Source organism: Fringilla coelebs (assembly GCF_963513975.1).
Source record: "Fringilla coelebs genome assembly, chromosome: 5".
In the NCBI taxonomy this organism is placed as follows: domain Eukaryota; kingdom Metazoa; phylum Chordata; class Aves; order Passeriformes; family Fringillidae; genus Fringilla; species Fringilla coelebs.
In genome coordinates this window covers 29675394-29694177 of record NC_140033.1, presented here as the reverse complement: position 1 = coordinate 29694177, position 18784 = coordinate 29675394, and the positions used below count along the sequence as shown (strand labels likewise).

The following is an 18784-nucleotide window of genomic DNA, read 5'->3' as shown; positions in this document are numbered from 1 at the left end:
GAAGGAATTCAGTATGAAGAGAAGTGTTGCAGACGTCATAAACAGCATGAGAGCTGGGTCTATGACCTGCCTGCCAGAATCAGGTAAGCTGCTCTTATGCACACCCCAACTGCTACACATTAAAGGAAAAGCATGAGATTAGAAGTACCTCTGTGACTGTGCTGCTGATATAAGATATATTTCTGAAATGATTTGATTTTGCTACTTCACTCCTCTTTGCAAAGCAGCTGGATTCATGCTTTTCCATTCTCCAAGGAGTTTGCTGCAGAGTGTGTCAGCCTCATGGAGCATCTCCCTTACAATTTCTTTCCCACTTCCTTTTCAGAAAACTACTCCATTCCCTCAAACAGTGAAAAGCTGCTGACATCCCCTACACAGAGGAAGTGTTAGGAGGGAATTATGATGGTGTTAAAACCTAGTTACCCAAAAGAGCTACTCACCCAGAAGTCATCTGGAATCTGGGAACTGTTTGTGAACATTTGGAAACAGGGACTTGCTGCTTCTGTTTGAATATCTGAAGGGGATGGAAAAGATTTCTAGTGATTTCCTGTCTCTCCATTTGTCCCTTTGTGTTCCAATGAAACAGGACTTCTATTTATATTGATTTGCTTCTGAAATGGTCACGTAAGTGACATTCTTCACCTCAAGGCCGTAAAACTGACAGACCAGACTCTCCCCTTTTGCCTGCCCTTGGTTGTCCTTACTGGAGTTGTATATTAGGCATTGCAATAAAATGCCACAGCACACTCAGGCAGCCCATACTCCCCACTGGACAGTTTCGAGTGTACAGGGAAAGGAGCAACTCCTTTGTCATTTGCAAGTTAGCATGGACAGACAGACAGTGAGCGTATGGCAGAAGAGCTGGTCTGTCTGGGGCTGGCAGTGGCACCTCTGTTGATAAAGGTACTGCAACTGTTTGCTAATAAATGCAGTTGGAATCTTTGCATGTCACTACTTATAATTGCAAGCACAGGGCCACTCACACATCTGACAAAAGTGTTTTGTCTCCATCCTGTGCCAGGAAGAACGAAGTGAATCACCCTCATATTCTTACTCAGAGTGTTGTCTAATTTTTTGCAATCTGCTCAAAGTTTAAGTTGGTTACTTCTAAATGCACCCTAAAAAGTGGAAACCTTTACCTCTGCTTGCAGGATGTAACTACTTCAAATTTATAGTCCAAGATTAAAAGTCCTCTCCCACTGAGCCCCTTCAAGAAGGCTGTTAAAATTAGGGCCAGTGTATTAAAAATCTGTTACATCTTTTACCTGTTCACTTGTGGGAAAATGAGCTTGCCAGTCTACTAAGGAACTGACTTGCTACCTTCTCAGTCTTTGTGAGGTGTCTGCTTTTTTGTCATGATGGATGCTGTTCAATGCAGGAAAAACAATAATTTAACACATACTGTAATACAGTGCAGTAGCCCAAAGTATGATGATACTGGCCAGAAAGGAAAGAAATTTTTTAAAAGAGAAAACATTTAGTTTCTGCAATAAATTAAATCTGACAAAGGAATAAACTGGGGACACAGTGCAATTAAATGCTCTTTCTTTGGTCTTATATTTTCTCTGCAAAATAAGTAGAGGCAGAGGAGATGAAACAACCTGGAATAAGTAACTGATGGAGCAATGTAGCATGAAAAGGGCAGTAGTAAATTGCCTTGAGAAACTCAGCAGTTTTCCCAACAAAATCAACTAATCCCTGGGCTCCTAATGTACATACACATATGCATTTTATATATATGGTTTTTGAAGGTATCTATATGCTTCCATAAGCGTGAATATTATATTTAAGGTACTTTCTACAATAATTCTTACTTTCTATTTGGTTCATATAATCTCCATCTCAGTAAAGGTAATTGTTGAGAGTGCTAAGGCAATTTATGGGCACCTGTGGGCTCATAAATCTTATGTGCTTATCCTAGAGATGTATCTTCTCTATATATGTACTATATCAGGTGGTTTCTAGCATCCATCACTGTACAATATATCTATGGTGAAAAAAAAAAGAGGCACCAAATCCGATCTTTGTCAAAGCAGACACTGGCCAGCCCTGTAGTGATGGCAGCTTCTAGATGGTTCATTACAGTGGGTAGGATGGAGATGTGTAGGTTGTGAAAAAACTGACACTTCCTCAAGTTTCTCCCCTCCTATGGGTTTTTCAATGAAACAGAAGCCTAATAAATTTATCCAATAGTTAGGTTTTCAGGAGAAGGTCAAATGTCCATATTGAGGTCCCAGTTATGGGTGCTAGAATAGAAAGCAGTTCAGACAGTTTTGGATTAGCAACGTGTTTCAGAATGTTAAAATTGAATAGCTGACAACAATGAATTGTTCTTGGAGGAAGAATATTTCCATCTTGGGAAGAAGACTCAGAATGACTCTGCATTAGCAGCTAAGCTCAAGCAAAGTTGTGATTGTGCTTGCTGGCTCTCCTCCAGCTCAGACCTTGAGAGGTCCTCCAGCTCAGGGTCTCTGCATGCACCCCAGCCACTATCCTTCATTCACTCCATCAGGACCAAACAACAGCTAAGCTGATGTAAACCCCTGAAATTCACAAACAGTGGGCACTCAGCACCAACTCCACAAACCTGCTCTTGCAGGGTTGCACAACTCAGTAATGCAGAGATAAATGACTGAGTTAGGTACTGAATCATCTTTAGGGTGTGTGGCAGCAGCTCTCTGGCCACAGAGAGCAGGTACAGGCCTTCCCAGGCATTTTCCCTGGGGAAGGCTGAGAGAAGCTGTGAAAAAGCTCAGAGAAAGAATTAAAACAAATCTTATCTCCACTTGCTGCACCTGTTGCTAAGCAAATGTGGAATGTGTTATAGAAGTCTGTTTACCAAAGGGTGCTAGTGTTTTAGTTAGTTGACCAGCGAGGTCAAAGTTATATCAGACAAGCTAGAAGAAGTTACGAGTTTCTTAAGAATACAGTAGGAATATAGTATAGAAGAATAAAGCAATGGCTCAGCCTTCTGCATTATAGAGACAGTGCTAATTATGTCCACATCAGGGAGACCCCTGTGCCGACAAGGGGGTTCAGCTCCCAAGTCTCTGGCTGTTTCAGAAGGTGCTTGGGGCAAGCCTGGCCATCTAACCAGGCTTCTCAAACTTAACACTGGAAGTGGACAATGAAAATACTCCTCTCTTCTTCCATCTATGTCTGTGATTACAAATGAGACTTCTACATGACTGAGAAGTCCTTTCTCTGTTAATTAACTAGATGAGTTGACCATGGTGAGTGGTTACACTGAATCTTTAAACCTCTTACAAATTCATATAAGCAGTCTTTATGCTTGGCCATTATTTATGTACCCATGCAAAAACTAGGTTTACTTCATGTTTCTCTCTCTTTTATGAAGGCTTATAATGACCTTAAAAGCATTAACTCAATATGAGGTCAAGGAATTATTTTAGCTGTGAAATCAGTTGCTTAATAACAATTTCCTCAGAGTCAAGAAATCATGCAGGCTGTAAGGCTCAAGTAATTATTTCATTTTTCTGCCTACATATTCATGTATTTAACTACAACTCTGCACAAATAGAGAAATGAGTTAACGAGAGATTTTCAGTACTTGGGTTTACAGTGTCCAAAACATACAGAGAAGCATGTTTCTGCAAAATTAAACAGCTATTTCTGTAGCTACTTAAGAAATCAAATGCTGCTTTAATGTCATACATCAGTATATCAGCTCTTCTATAGTACAAGCAGGATCTCACGCTGTTTTACCATTACTTATTAATGGCTTGTTTTTGATTTTATCGTAAGTCAATTAAACAAGTTTATATGTTGCAGTAGGCAAAAGCAAATAAATTTGGGTTTAGCCATAATTTTTAATTGATAAAAAATTAGTATGATTATAAAATGATTTTTCCTGATAAAATAATAAATATTTCATAAACAAAATATTAGATTTTGACATCACTGTGATGCCGTCTGTCTTTTTTAGTGTCAGAAATATTTCTCAATTGAAATAGGGCAATGCGTGGGTAAAATGGTTTGAAAAATTGCAAAACTGACAGAGTGTGTTCCTGCCTTATAATAAACAATTGTTGAATGATGTTTATTAAAATTGGCTCTCAACTGACAGTTAATAAATGCATAGTTCTATTATGCTTGCTAAATTCAGCATTCTGAAAACTTAAAAGCAAATAGATCAAAACCAACAGAGATAAAAAAGTCACAAAGACAAAATACAGCAACACCAGAAAGTGACATGGAAATAATTCAGTCTTAAAAATGACTTATTATTTGGTAACTTGTAACAACAATTTTATAGAACTGAAATAGAAGCAAATCAGAGTCTTTCTGATGTTTTAGATATGTGATTTCTCTAGGGCATATAGCTTGATCATACAGCAGAGAAATTCACATTACAAAGCCCCCTTCAGAAAAGCAAAAACCCCAGTTTCCCTCTGTTTCTGATTTCAAGTTATGAATCGTCATGGATAACAAATGAGGGACAAAAAAAAAAAAAAAAAGGTGCAATAAAATTTAACTATTAATTTATTTTAATTAAAAACCTTCAACATTTCTTCAGTATCTGGAGAAATTAGACTACAAGAAGTATGTCCCTATATATGTTTCATATATACCCAGACCATATCTGCACTGAATTGCAACAAAATTGGATTTAATGGGCTTTGTGTCCTGTACTGCAATCACTCCATTGGCTCTTCGATGTTGCATGGGGTTGGTGTGATGATGGAAAGAGTTGCTTCAACCATGTATTTTCACCTCTGTTTCTAAAAGGTGAAGGGCAAAACTTTAAATCAAGGAGCAGTTTATCTTTAATTAAGAAAAACATAATTAGGCATTATCACATAATTGCTATTACTGACGGAGAAACTCATATTTTCACAACTAGTGACCCATGCTGTATTATGTCTCTGCTGTTTACTGCATAATAAATCTGAATTTGTGTTTGGCAGCTAGCCAGAAAAATTAAAAGGTAATCAACATGCTTCTCTGCAGTCTGGTCATCAAAATCTCTGACTTCACAGATGAGTAAATAACAAAGTCAAGTTGTGGTATCCTAACAGAAAACCTTCTTTAGGAATAACTATATCTTTCTCCTCTGTCAAGACATCAAATGACACTTGAAACAACCATATACAAAAGGCTTTGCAAAACAGATGAGAAGAACTGTGCTATACACCTGGTGTTGAGTTAAAAAACAGTTTAATGTCTCAAGGCACCACCACGGTAGAATTTTATACCTGCAAGTAATCATCTAATACACTATTATACAGTTAAGGTAATGTATTAATAAATAGCTTGTGCAATTTTGGGAAGCAATCTATAAAGGAATGTTAGATATACAATAGGCACGTACTATAATACAAATAAAAACCAAAATTCCTAGAAAAAGCATGCTGAGCACCTCTTGGTATAGGTTGAGTTTCTTATTCTAAACACTATGTAAATCTTAACTTACAAAAGGTAAAACTGAAATCTTAGAGTAACTGCTTATTTAAACTGATTTTCCTGGGTATTATCCTCTATGTCACAGGATTATTCTTAGGGACAGAGGACTCTGGTACTGGCTGCAAAGGGCTGTCTTGTTCATTCAGTTGTGCGTTCAAGTTTTCAGAAGTTAGAAGAGAAGAATTAAAAACTATTTCACTTAAGTCTGATTTTATGGATACCAGGTGTGGTTCTTGAAAATTCAATGGTTCTTCTAACACCTGTGTGTTTTCTCGTGTCATTCCCATATCTGATGGTGACTTTCGTTTCATTCTTGTGTACGATTTGTCTAAATTCTCCATGCCTTGGTCAGTTTTCTGAAATCGCCCAAAGAACCAGATGAAGAAACCAAACAAAGCAAAAGCCAGCAAACTTGGAATAAAAGCCAGGCATTTGACATCAAGGCTAGAGCCTGTGAACCTGCTGTGCAAGAACATGTCCCCTTCGGCATAGGTGCGGTTCGTCAATGGGTTAGTGTTATTGGATCTCCACTCCCAAGATAACTTAGTTCTGTTGAGGTCTTTCAAGCTCTCTGAGTCCTTCACTGTGTAGATCTTCTGTCCAGGACCGATATATTGACCATATTCATGAGGTTTGTAAAATATTTGGTTCTTCCACATATTCAGATCCAAGATTAAAACAAGGAAGATAATTCCATAGTTAAACCATTTGCCTGTTTGGAAAAAGAAAGGTCTGTCATCTGATATATCCATTTTAGAAGCAGTACAAATGCCATTACACATAAAAGATACTCAGAGAAAAAATAGTTATTTTTTATTAATCTGTAAAGCAAAGTTGTAAATAAATTTCCACCACAGTCAGATATATGCTGAATATCCCTTAGTATTTCACAATTAGGTCTGGACACAAAACAATTTTGTAACAAAGCACAGGAGTATAACTATTCAATTGACATTACAGTATGCAAGTGACCAGCTTATTAGATCTCTAGGTGATGTGTTATAGATCAATAAACCTAGAAAAAGCATTAATTCCACAGCTTTAAAAATATTCACATGGAAATTTTCCACAAAAAGGTCACATTTGACAGAACCATTTATATTCCAGAAATTACTGAAGTGACTGAGGTGTTTGAGGTTGGTAATTATATGAATTTTAAGAGTATATACTTATGTTGTTTGATATACCAACCATGGAGTGCAGATATATTCAGGTATGGGCACTCAGACAAACTGTGATTTACAGAATCACAGTGAAATTACTGAGAAATAGCAAGGGCTGATTGTAGACTTCCTAGTCTAGCCAGCTTTGCTTTATTTATAATCTCTGTCTATGAATACACATAACAAATTATACTATTTTCACAGTCAAAGCATATCTTACATTCTAGTCAGACATTTGTTAAGGTCTCACCTGTGCAGTGATGACTGCTGTCACCCAAGAACCTGGCAAATCTACATGTCAGCATTAAATGAAAATACATACATAGAGGAATGCTACTGCTGCTGCTGAATGATCGTGGTCTTTGCTGGAATCATATCTAAGTTTCAAGTGAGAACGAAAATGCACCACAGGATCTACCCAATTACTTAGGCTAGTGACTTGCAAAGAATTAATGGATTCCAGTTCCTGAATGTATGTGTGTTCAAACTGTACAACCAGAATTCTTCAGGTGGGCAAGGAGACTAACTTCATGTATTCAGGAGTTATGTTTAATGGTTCTCTTCAGTTCAGACTAAATAGATAAAATAAACAAGAATATTTATTCTCGTTATTCTCTTGTGTTGAACAGTCAATGTTTGGAAACAAAACTGAATTGAAAAGACCTTGCAGACAATCCTATAATTCCTGAATAAGTCCTCTATCAAAGTCAGGTTGGATGGGGCTTTGAGCAAACCAGTGTAGAGGAAGGTATCCCTGCTCACATCAGAAGACCTGGAAACAAATTTCCCTTAGGATTCCTTCCAACTGAAACCATTCTATGATTTCTCCCTGTGATTTTGTCAATTTTACAACGACGTGTTAAAGAAAACTATCTTTTCAGACTATTAACACCACATTTAATAATATTTAAGTTTCTTAAATCAGCACCAAGAAACTGAAAGTGATACTAAAGTATGAAATAATATAACAAAAAATACAATGTAACTTGATGTTTCCTGTGGATGTTTGTCATGGATTTAATGTTTCTATTTTCCCATCGCATCTCTTTCAACAGAAAGACACAGGATTCACTGATCAATAGCTGTTGTCAAGCAGAATATAATAGCTGACTTCTTGTTTTTTCCTCAGCTGGGCAATTAGAGGACTCTTCTTTACCTTACCACCATTTCTTAGGAGACAATGATACACTGTTTTTCATATTCTCACTGTCTGAAAATGTTTTGAAAATGGCCATGGGTTCAGAAGTTATTTGACGCTGTGTGTTTGATAGAAAGATACACTGTTCCTGTTTCATAGAAAGTATGAACTGGAAACTCCCTCACTCAGCTCCTAGTCAGAGCTGGTCAGGCAGAAACAAAGCCCTGGGCTCAGCTGCTGTGATTGTTCAGTCCATGTGGGCGATACAAACCACTTGGGTCCATCATCCCGTGTAGTGAAGATGAACTGCCACCTGTATGTCTAAATGGCAGCAAGCTGACTGAGAACAGCTGCTGTTCTATAGAAGATTTTCTCAAAAATCCTTAAATTTCTCATTCCTGGACAATTTTTTCACCCTCTGCTTCACTGTTGTGCTTGATGAGCTCTATAAATTTTCCTTTTCTTTTGAATACAGTTGTCACCAGAACCAAAGGCTTTGTATGAGTAACAGTCTCACTATAACCATATATGAATACCATGACATCTTTCTGCTCCCACTCAATAATCCCTTTATCCAAGGGCTGCATTAATGTCTTTAGAAACAAAATGACTGAGTTAGTGCTGTCTTGGGTACTTATAGAAAGTATTTGCCTCTTTCTAGAATACCATGTCCTCTGCCATCTATCCCTCTCCAAGACAGGTATCCACTGCTGTACTAGCTAGCATAACAGCCAAATAAGCCAACCAAGCCATCCTTGTAGATCTGTGATGTTTTGGAGCACAAAGATGTCATTGTGCTCATATGTGGTTATACAGAGATTTAATATATTGACCAACCTTTAACATTATAACTTAAATGTTTACATTCTATGTATATGAAATGATTGTCTATTGCAACTTAATTTTAGCATAATAATTTTCATAGCAAACTTTAACTCATATATCAAACTCATAGGAAATAAGCTAGGCAAATGAAAAGTCAATGACAACCTTTGATCTTGCACATGAACAAATTCAGGTTTGTAAGTTTGCAAAGGATCATAATAAATATACTATAAAGGTATACATATTCATTTTATTTTTTAAAATTTATAGTTTCATTCCAGATTAAGAGTGACATGGGAAAATGGAGCCCCACACTACAAAGTCATTTAACTTGTCTCTTACCTAGCTTCTGTAGGATTAGTATTAGTGCTACTTTAGGGTTGGCCCTACTTCAATGAAATTTGTGTGGCCAATACTGGCATATACCTGACCCCCCTTAGCCCTTCTTGGATGGAAAGTGGTTTATTCAAAGACAAAATCTGAACTGGAAGGATGCAACAGGATCAACTCTCAAGACTGGAAGGCCAGTCAATCATTTCGGCAAACTGGAAAGTTTTATCTGGTCTTCAATGAAGTTAACAATGAAGAAAGTCATGTAGGAAAATAGGTTGTGTCATTCAGCCAGGCACTACCTGAAAGGTGACCTGGTTATAAACTTTATAACTTTCACAGCACTGACATTTTTCATGCTGCACATGATATTTGGAAAGTTAGGAATCTGATTTGCTGTATTTGGAAACATGGTACAATACTGCAATTTGATGCAACAAAGATCCTCTGAAATAAAAACTGGACCCAAGAGTGTTGGTGTCCTTGTCAGGCTGTGATGCAAAATGTGGAATGTTTTTATAGGCACTGTAGACTACAACCAGTATTTGGGGATGAAATTCACTCCTGCTTTCTGAGAAAGCATGTCTGTTGAAGAAGATTGTATCCTCCTGGCTAGAACACTCACCAGAAGGGAAACCTTGACTCTACGATAACCTCCACTTCTGGCAGCTTGGACATGCATCATAAGACCATGTTCTGAACACCAGCCTGTACAGAACTCTGCTCAGAAATAGTCTCCCCCTGCTGCTGAAGGTCAACTACTGTGCACTGCACATGAATGCCAGGGGTCGTCTCATTTTGGAAGAAGTATGGATTTTTACTTTTCCCTTTTCCAGAAATTCACATTTTTCACCATAGAACAAGATTTTTGGGCAATCCTCCACACAACATTTGGAATATATCCCAATATTCCAAAACAGCTGCTGATTCTGGAGCAGTTTTATTTTTGTATGCCCTCTCTGGAACAGATCATTCATTTCCCAACAAAAGGATCTCATGTAGAAGCTAGTCCTCAGGAACCCTACTGAGGTCAGGAGGTAATGTGAAAATTCTACTTAATAAGGCTAGACGCAAGCAGCCTCATGCTGTGCAACCACAGCCAGAGGCTAGTGTAGGAAATGTTTGCTTTAGACTTCTATCTCAACTGTAATTTGTGTCTGAAACCACTGAGACACTCCCGTAAAACATTTGAAATGTTCTTCCTATCTTCTGTCACGTTAGTATTATTAGCTAGATACATGCACAGGGACAGACCACTCACAGCTGATCTCAGATGTTAATCCTCTGAGACTTTCTCATGTCTGTGTGCACAGACAGCTTTGGTTTTACCTCTAACCTTTCTATTTTTGCCCACAGACTCCCTCAGGCTACTCTGTGTAAGCTGGGGCTGAATCTAGAGACGCTGTTGGTTTAACTCCACAAGCCAGCCATGGCAGTAACTCCCCAGCTAGGAAGGTGATGATTTCTCCTTTGGGTGGAAGGGTACTTGGGCCAGATGAGCCCTCAGAAACTGCTACAAACAGCCAGAGAAATCTCCCATCTCTTCTGACACCTAAATCGTAACATTTTCAGTTTGAAAATTACCTGCATACTTGACAGTAGATGCTCTTGGATTTCCAGTGCTGCCATTAAAGGGTACAAGGTGGCTCCCCCCCAGTATCTTTTAATCACAAAAGAAGCTGAACAAAATTTACTTTTAAGTTTTACAAATTTCCCTGGATATTACAGAAACTAGGATAGACTATGTATTTTCATAAACATCAGCCTAAAAAGGAAAACACACACTTTGCAATGAACCATCTGTCAAGGGAAATCCAGATGAGCTAAGCAGATGCAGGAATTTGAGGGTTTTTTTGATGTTCATGAAGAAAAGTAGCTATCAAAACAAAATGAAAATATTTACTACTCAGTAAGGAGTATTGCATGGAGTTCCTAGCTGCAAAGAAATGAGAGTAAAATGAGGTACTCAGTTACCAGTTAAAATAAGATATATTTTCACAATAAATTCAAAATTACGCTGAAGCATATCAGCTAGAGTCAGAAGATGTTAATCCACTATTACTGCCAACAACATTAAGAAATCACAAGTCAGGACTAAGAAAGCATGTTCTTAGTTTAAAGTAGCATGGGTTAAAATAACACACCTTTTAGAGTTGTATTTTTCTGCCTTCTTAGACACTGAATTATTCAGAAGCAAATTTTAAATTTTTTTTCTCTGCAATCATGATCTTTGTTTTATGAAAGCTGAAATTCTCATTTACTCACTGTATTCAGGAGATAAGTCTTTAAGACAAGATGAAAAGAAAAAAAGAAAAAGAAAAAGAAAAAGAAAAAGAAAAAGAAAAAGAAAAAGAAAAAGAAAAAGAAAAAGAAAAAGAAAAAGAAAAAGAAAAAGAAAAAGAAAAAGAAAAAGAAAAAGAAAAAGAAAAAGAAAAAAAAAGAAAAAGAAAGAAAAAGCACAACTGTCTTAAGACTTGTGAGAAAGTAAGGAGAGCTGGCAACACAGAGCATGTAAATGAAATTATTCATCTGTACAGGACTTGCTCAACGCCATTAAGGACAAACTAACAGAATGGTGGCTTGAAATTCTTGACTCAGAATGTTGCTTTCCTTAGAGCTGCTCCTTTGTGGGACCATTGCTTATTTAAAAAAACAATATTGAATAGGGTTGCTTTTATTTATATCAATCAACAATGACTAAAACAGACTGTGTAAAACCTAACAAAGAATAAACTTTGCCAGGAAAAGGATGGCAAATTTTATTTCAGCCATGCCTTCTTTCTCCTTTCTACTTGGGGGAAAATGATTTTCAGTTTCTAAGAATTAGAGCACAGTTCATAGATTTACAGCCTAGATTTATCAATGTAGCTAGTACTAAAAGAAATGTTTTTCAGGCCTCAGTGTTCATTTCCTGCTTGTTACTTAAAAGAAGTCCTATGGTTAAATTTAACACTATGGATTCTGTGTATTGAACAGGACTTAAATAAAGCCAGCTCCCTGTCATTACCATTGTTCTACCCCCATGTCACCTGCTGCAGTTGCATCCATGTGCATCATTTTAGACTGGATTATATTAATCTTGATTTTATATACACAAATATAAAACTAGGGGTTTATTTCTTTTCAAATATTGTACACTTTGATTTGAGTAGAATATTCAAGTATCTGCACATCCAGACAGTCACTGGAGCTTGCAAATTCTCCAACATGATGCCCTAACCTAAGACAAGAACTGATGGCAAGAACAGATGGTTCAAGCAAAACCTACCCAAAGGGAGATTCTTGTGCCATGTGTTATGGCTGTTTATTAGATCTCCTAAAGGGTGGTGTAGCTCTGAGATAAAACAGGCTCTCAGTAGACAGGATACGTGATGTGCAGTCAAATGGATTGATTTGTCTAGAGAATCTAATAAATGGATCTTGTTAATGCTGAGCAGGGAAAAATTTTCCTCAGCCCTCATTCATTATCTCATCCTCATTAAAAGAATGCCTTCTCACTAAAAAATCAGAAAGGACTCCAGTACTCTCTGCAGAAGACTACAGTGCATAAATATTGGTTTTATTTGGCTGGCCTGTTTTCAAACAGCAGCATTGCTAGTGATTGCATTTCTGATCACTAATTTATGTTCTTTGCTCTTGTTTATTCTTTGATTATCCCTGATTATCATCTATGTCCCTGTCTCTTCTACAATGCAAAACTGTTCTTTGCTCTTCAATTCCTCTTCTATTACCCATTAATTATATGCCAAGTTTCTGTATCTAGTGACACAGCCCAACCTACCATGCCTCAGCCATTCTTCCTACTCCTCTGGGCATCCATTCCACTACTTTTCCTTATACAATGGAATTACACTATGGCATCTGGGAACCGTGTGGGACTGAGCCCCTCCAAATTCATTCCCTAGCCTTGAGAAAAGGGAAAAATTTTTTTTTTTTTTGCTATCCCTGAATTCCATACCTGTAATTCACATAAAATATCTGATGCTTAAACTAATTTTTTTTCCTCTGCTCCTTTCTCTTTCTGCTCACTTGGGAAAGAAAAATGTACACATCATGTACACATAACAATGTACATCATGTACACATAACATGTCATTTCACCCTACACCTTCTAGTTACTGACTGGCCATCATTTACTTTATCCTGTTGCATAAACCACTAATGGCTCAAATAGTCTCCCTCAGATATGTACCAGCTCTTCTTTCTCCTTGTTAGTTGGCTGCTCTCTGTCAGCATTCCAGCAGGGCACCTACCTTCAATTTTGGAAAACTTTCTATCCCTCCATCTGCAATTCCTGCTGGCCCATTTGCCTTCCCTCAGTCAATAGCCAACAGGTAACTTCTGCACTATTTTTATCTTCTTTTCTGTTTTTAAATCTCATTTCTGCATTCTTTGCTGAAAAGACTTCTTTTCTGAGGCCTCATTCAGACTGCCTCATCTCAGTGCTGGTGTCATTCTTTCCCTGACACATTTTCTTCCCTCTGCTTCAGCTGTCTGCTGAGCTTGTGACTCACCTGCTAACTCTTGGCCTTATCTTTGTATCATCTCTGAATGCTCCTTTTGTCCCTGGTCTGCAGGAGTTTCTTTTGGCTTGTCCTTGGTTGCCCTCATCTATCTTATTTCTGTGTGGCATCATGTGCTGTGACTCTTTATATTAGCAGTTAAAGACCCCTGCCAATTCACACCTGCATTCTTCTGTTATCCATTATGATCCATCTCTTCTCAATGCAGAGAGAGGAGCTACACTCCTTTTGTATAGCTTGAAGGTAAAACCAAAATATTTATCCCTATTTAACCTCCTTCTCTTTTTCATTCCCTACTGTTATTAAAATACTGACTCACAGTATGCAAGGATCAGGTACTTTTTATCTATATGTATCATCCATTTCAATAACTGCAATTCTATTTTATTTGAGGTTATTTAACTGTCTGCTTCTCATTAGATGACTGATGGAAGCAGGGTTACGAGTGCCCTTTGCCAGATGAGAATGACCGAAGTTATGAAAAGATATTAGCATAAATCATGGCAAAGGCAACTGAAAGCATAAGGGATTTGAAGATGAAATAAGCTGCTAATTTCCCTGGGAGAGTAATTTTAGATAAAAGATGTATGAAGTTACATTATGTATTACTTAATGTCACAAGAAGTTGCTGAAATCCGTGAGAAACAGCAGGCCTCTCTGATTTGTAAGATACAGGTTCCTCATTTCCTTGAGATGCTTATATAGGGAGAATATGGATAGGGACAGATAAAGAGACAGAAAAAGTCTGGGACAAGCACAAAAAAATGCACATTTAAGACCATGGCAGCATACATTTATTACATAGAAGCAGTCCACTGTGTGACTGTGTCACCATCTGTAAGATTACCTACCTGTTATATGTATGTGATATTCCTCTTTCAGTATCTTTTGGAAATAAGGTACTTTGAATTGCATGTGTGCTGAGGGCAAACCTGGAAGATTAACTTCAACATCACCCATAAAATGTGGAAACTCCCAGTCCTGTTAAAAAAGAAAAATAAGAGCCTAAAAGTAAGCTTTCATAGTATATTTTTGCCTTTAAAGTAGCTTAAATTAATTAAACAGAAATGTTCTATATTTAAGCCTCCATGATTGGATTTTCTTACTTTAAATTTGCCTGACCCACTTGAAATAGAATATTTATATTCTAAGTAGAATATTTATATTAGATATTACAATATAATTTTTACCTCAGCTCCATGTAATTATATAAAATGTGCATAAAAGTTCATCTCAGAATGACAGTACTGAACCCAACTTACCAGCTGATAGTACAAAACAGAATAAGGATAACAATACTTATTTAAAACCTGGCAACACTATGAATACCTATATAAAAACCTTGCTATGCTACTTTTAGTAATTTGTAATTTGGCAAACAGTTTACAGGTATGAAATTGGCAAAGGTGGCCTGAGTCTTTCAAACACCACATATATCCGTATTCTACTTGTTCAACTTAGAGGGTGTTTTCTGTATTTTGCCTTCATACATTTAAATAAATAATCACTGCAAGTGCAGGCTCTTCAGCATAATCTGCCTGAATCAACCCAAGCACAGTTTTCTCCAGTGCCATATTTCAGCTGACAAGGTAATGCTGGAAATGTGGAGGCTCTTACCTAGCATTATGCAAATTTTGGTAGTGTGTGGTACCCCAGCTGAGGAAGAGCTGCATTTAAAGGAATTTTTCACTTGGTTATCTGTACCCACCATCAGTCACTTGAAAATGGGTATGATAGCATGGCTCATTAGAGCCCAAACTGAAAGCAATAGTGCTAGAATCAGGATGATTACTGCACTGTCATTACTCTGTGCACTTGAGATTGTTGATGATCTCCTGTTACAAACGCACTGCCCCTCTTCCCATGCACACTCCTGGATTTGTATTCAACAAGCTGGTGCAACGAGCACCTGAATTACTAAAAATAAAATAAAGGAATCCAAAATGTGAAAAACTCTAAGAGTGACTTCTGATTCTTTCACATGAAAACCATTCCAGCATAGCTGTCTTCCCGTGAGAACCAATTCCATTATTTAATTTTCAGTTTTGTAAGGACAGAAAGTTTCCTTAAAGAGTAATTAAAAAAAAATATTCAAAACTAAGAGTCATCTACTAAATTGGGAGGAATTGTTGACCCCCTCAAAGGCAGAGAGGTCCTGCAGAGAGACTTTGGCAAATCAGAGGGCTGGGAAACCACCAACTGCATGAAGTTTAACAAAGACAAGTGCCGAATTCTGCACCTGGGATAGGGCAACCCTGTCTGTTCCCAACAAACTGAGAAGTGAATACTGGAAAGCAGTGCTGGAGAAAGGGACCTGGGGGACCTGGTAAAGAGAAAGTTGAATTTGAGTCAGCAGTGCCCTGGCAGCCAGGAGGGCCAACCCTGTCCTGGGTGCATCAGGCACAGCATTGGCAGCTGGGCAAGGGAGGGGATTGTCCTGCTCTGCTCTGCTCCTCACCTTGAGTGCTGGGGACAGTTTTGGAGGCCATAATATAAAACAGATATAAAGCTATTAGAAAGTGTCCAAAGGAGGACAACAAAGATTGTTAAGGACCTTGAGGGGAAGTCTGTGAGGAGTGACTGTGGTCATTTGGTCTGTTCAGCCTGGAGAAGAGGGGAGACCTCATTGCAGTTATAACTTCCTCATGAGGGGAAGAGGAGGGGCAGACACTGATCTCTGCTCTGGATCACCAGTGACAGAACCCAAGGGAATGACCTGAAACTGTGTGAGGGGAGGTTTATGTTATATACCTCAAAAGGTTTCTCCCCAGAGGGTGGTTGAGCACTGGAATAGGCTCCCCAGGGAAATGGTCACAGCACCAGCCTGACAGAGTTGAAGTGTTTGGACAGTGCCCTTAGGCACATGGTATGTTTCTTGGGGTTGCACTGTGCAGAGCCAGAAGCAGTCCTTCTGGGTCCCTTTCAACTGAGGATATTCTATTCTGTAAATGACCTCTGAAAGAGTAATCACTATATATAACTGAACTTCCAAGACTTGCTAAGGTCTCCAACATTTTCTACAATGAAAGGGAAATGGAAGAGTTTTATGATCTGGACATAGCACAGCCCGATCACTAACAGCTGATTTGTGCTAACTGTTTGTTATACTGAGTTAAATGGATTAACAGGAGTGCAAGCAAGAAGAAAATCTAATACCCTTTACCTAGTTCTAAATGTTCACAGAAATGCAGAAAGTGCCAGTTTACAGACGTAGAAGATAAGAAAATAAGGATGCTCTCATTTTGCCTTATCATTAATACCACACATGCACTCCTGGTAATACCTGCCCAGTTGCAGTCCCTTACCCTGCATCTACAGACATCCCCTTGCAGGGGGTAACCATTCAAAAAATTCCCAGAGATAAAAATTTTATGCGTGCACACTTTCAGTTCACTGTTTCTAGTATACATTTCAGGACTGGTGTCTCTTGTCAACTCATACATAACTCTCACCCAGGAATAAATAGGAAGAAATACATTACATATTCCTGAAAATAAATGAATGGAGAACTGTGAACTCCGCATTAGTTACAAGTAAACATGGGTCTATAAATTTGGCCTCCTGTTCCTGCCTTGCCCCAAGGCTCCTACTGTGCCTTTTGCTGATTTACAGATAAAATTCCACCATGCAGAATTTTGTACTGGTCTGTGTCTCTGCATCTGAGTTTTTTATTAAAAAGAGTTTTTTCTCATCTGGATGAGTACTACCTGATAATAACATTTTCTACATATATGTCCCATACTGTAGGAAGCACGCCTGAATTGTATCATGGCCTTTATTACACTGAAGCACTGTAATATGGTGTGGCCATAATTACAGAGATGGGCACAGGCTGGTGCTGCAGACCTCACAGCTATAAACAACTCACTGGCATTCAGCTAAAGAAATGCAGATCTGGGCTGGGCAAAATTACTTTTAGGGGTAACAAGGAAAACAAAGAAGTATCTCAAGTAAGACACTATCTGTAAAACCTATCTGCAATGTGAAGCTTCAGATCAAGGAGGAAACAGCAAGGTCTTAACATGTTATCAAATATAAAAACAGCCCCAAGCAGTTTATAGCATAAGAAAAAATAAACCATCATGATGAAGATCATATTCTTCCCAGCAAAGGACTCCAGATGCCAATGACATGCCACAATGCTCCCACTGAACCCCATCAGACTGAAACTGCCCATTTCAAGAACCACAGGAACAGAGGGAGAGTGGATAAAACATCAATAAAAACAATAGAAACTAAGAAGTCTGTGCATAAGAATTTAGACATTATTATTATTATTATTATTATTATTATTATTATTATTACTACTACTACTATATTATATTATCTCTACTACTTGTCCTACTACTACTACTACTGAAACTTCTTTCTGCACAAAAATATTCTTTTCTGTAATGATTAGATCTCAACAAATAATCAGTGGATTACACTGTTTAAATTTAACACTAATAAAATCTTGGCTTTATATATAAAGGTCTTTCCTCACTCATAAATAAAATTTTGAATGTAACACCTTTATCAGAACATTTACACAGTCTGTTCTTTAAGAACAGTCTCATTACAGAAATAAAATATTTTTTTAAAGCCACCAACAAATAATAAAATGTGTTTTAAAGCAATTGTAAGACAAGAAAACTAAAATAATGAGTTAAACCTACTGACTTCCATGGAAGTCACTACAGATGCAGCAGTTTGGAAAATGAAGCTTTAAGTTAGGGGTTAAATAGCCTTTGGATCTTCATTTGACTCACAGCTTTGCTAAGTGTGAGTGTCAACTGTCCACAGACAGACATCATCACCTGCAGACACATAGCTAGAGTATCATAGTATTATACTGTAGATATTAGTATTATAGTATTATAACTGTGACAAAGAAAAGTTGATTATGATTACATTTTCAGGCTAATGCCAATATCAGGCTGTCAAATCCAAACCCAGCAAAGTGTCCATTTTACTATCTAGATTCTAAGAAAATGTTGTCCAAAATCTTTTTAATATATTTGTTTTTTTCCCTTACTGACAGCCAAAAGACAATTTCAGCAATATCCAGAAAACCATTTTCCTAAGAAATTAAAGATGCCTTGTAGATATATTCCACCTCATCTGTAACAGCTACACGAATAGACCAAACGTTCAAGCCCGTAAATCCAAACACTTCCCACTCTGGAATATAGCTCAGGCCTTCATCACATTTCCCTACACAATGTTTTCTCTCTGTGGCCTCTGATATCAGTCTGTGCTCACCACTGGAATGTGAGTACCATGTGTTATGTTCTTAAAGTTTTCAGCTCATAATTATGCAAAGTTCATTTGATCCTTGACCTTAGTCCTCATTGCTGAGGTGCCTGTACTCTGCCATTCGTGGGATCTCATTAGGAACT

General features: G+C 37.7%; 1 protein-coding gene across 1 annotated transcript in view; it reads right to left on the bottom strand.

The window, feature by feature from the left end:
- Positions 1-5208: 5208 nt before the first annotated feature.
- Positions 5209-18784, bottom strand: part of TMEM117 (transmembrane protein 117) — a 179468-nt gene continuing 165892 nt past the window's right edge. The window contains exons 7-8 of the mRNA XM_084206039.1: positions 14255-14384; positions 5209-6136 (exon numbers count right to left, since the gene is read on the bottom strand). Of these exons, the coding sequence (XP_084062165.1) occupies positions 5499-6136; positions 14255-14384 (768 nt within the window). The 3' untranslated portion in view covers positions 5209-5498. The remainder of the gene's footprint in view (positions 6137-14254; positions 14385-18784) is intronic.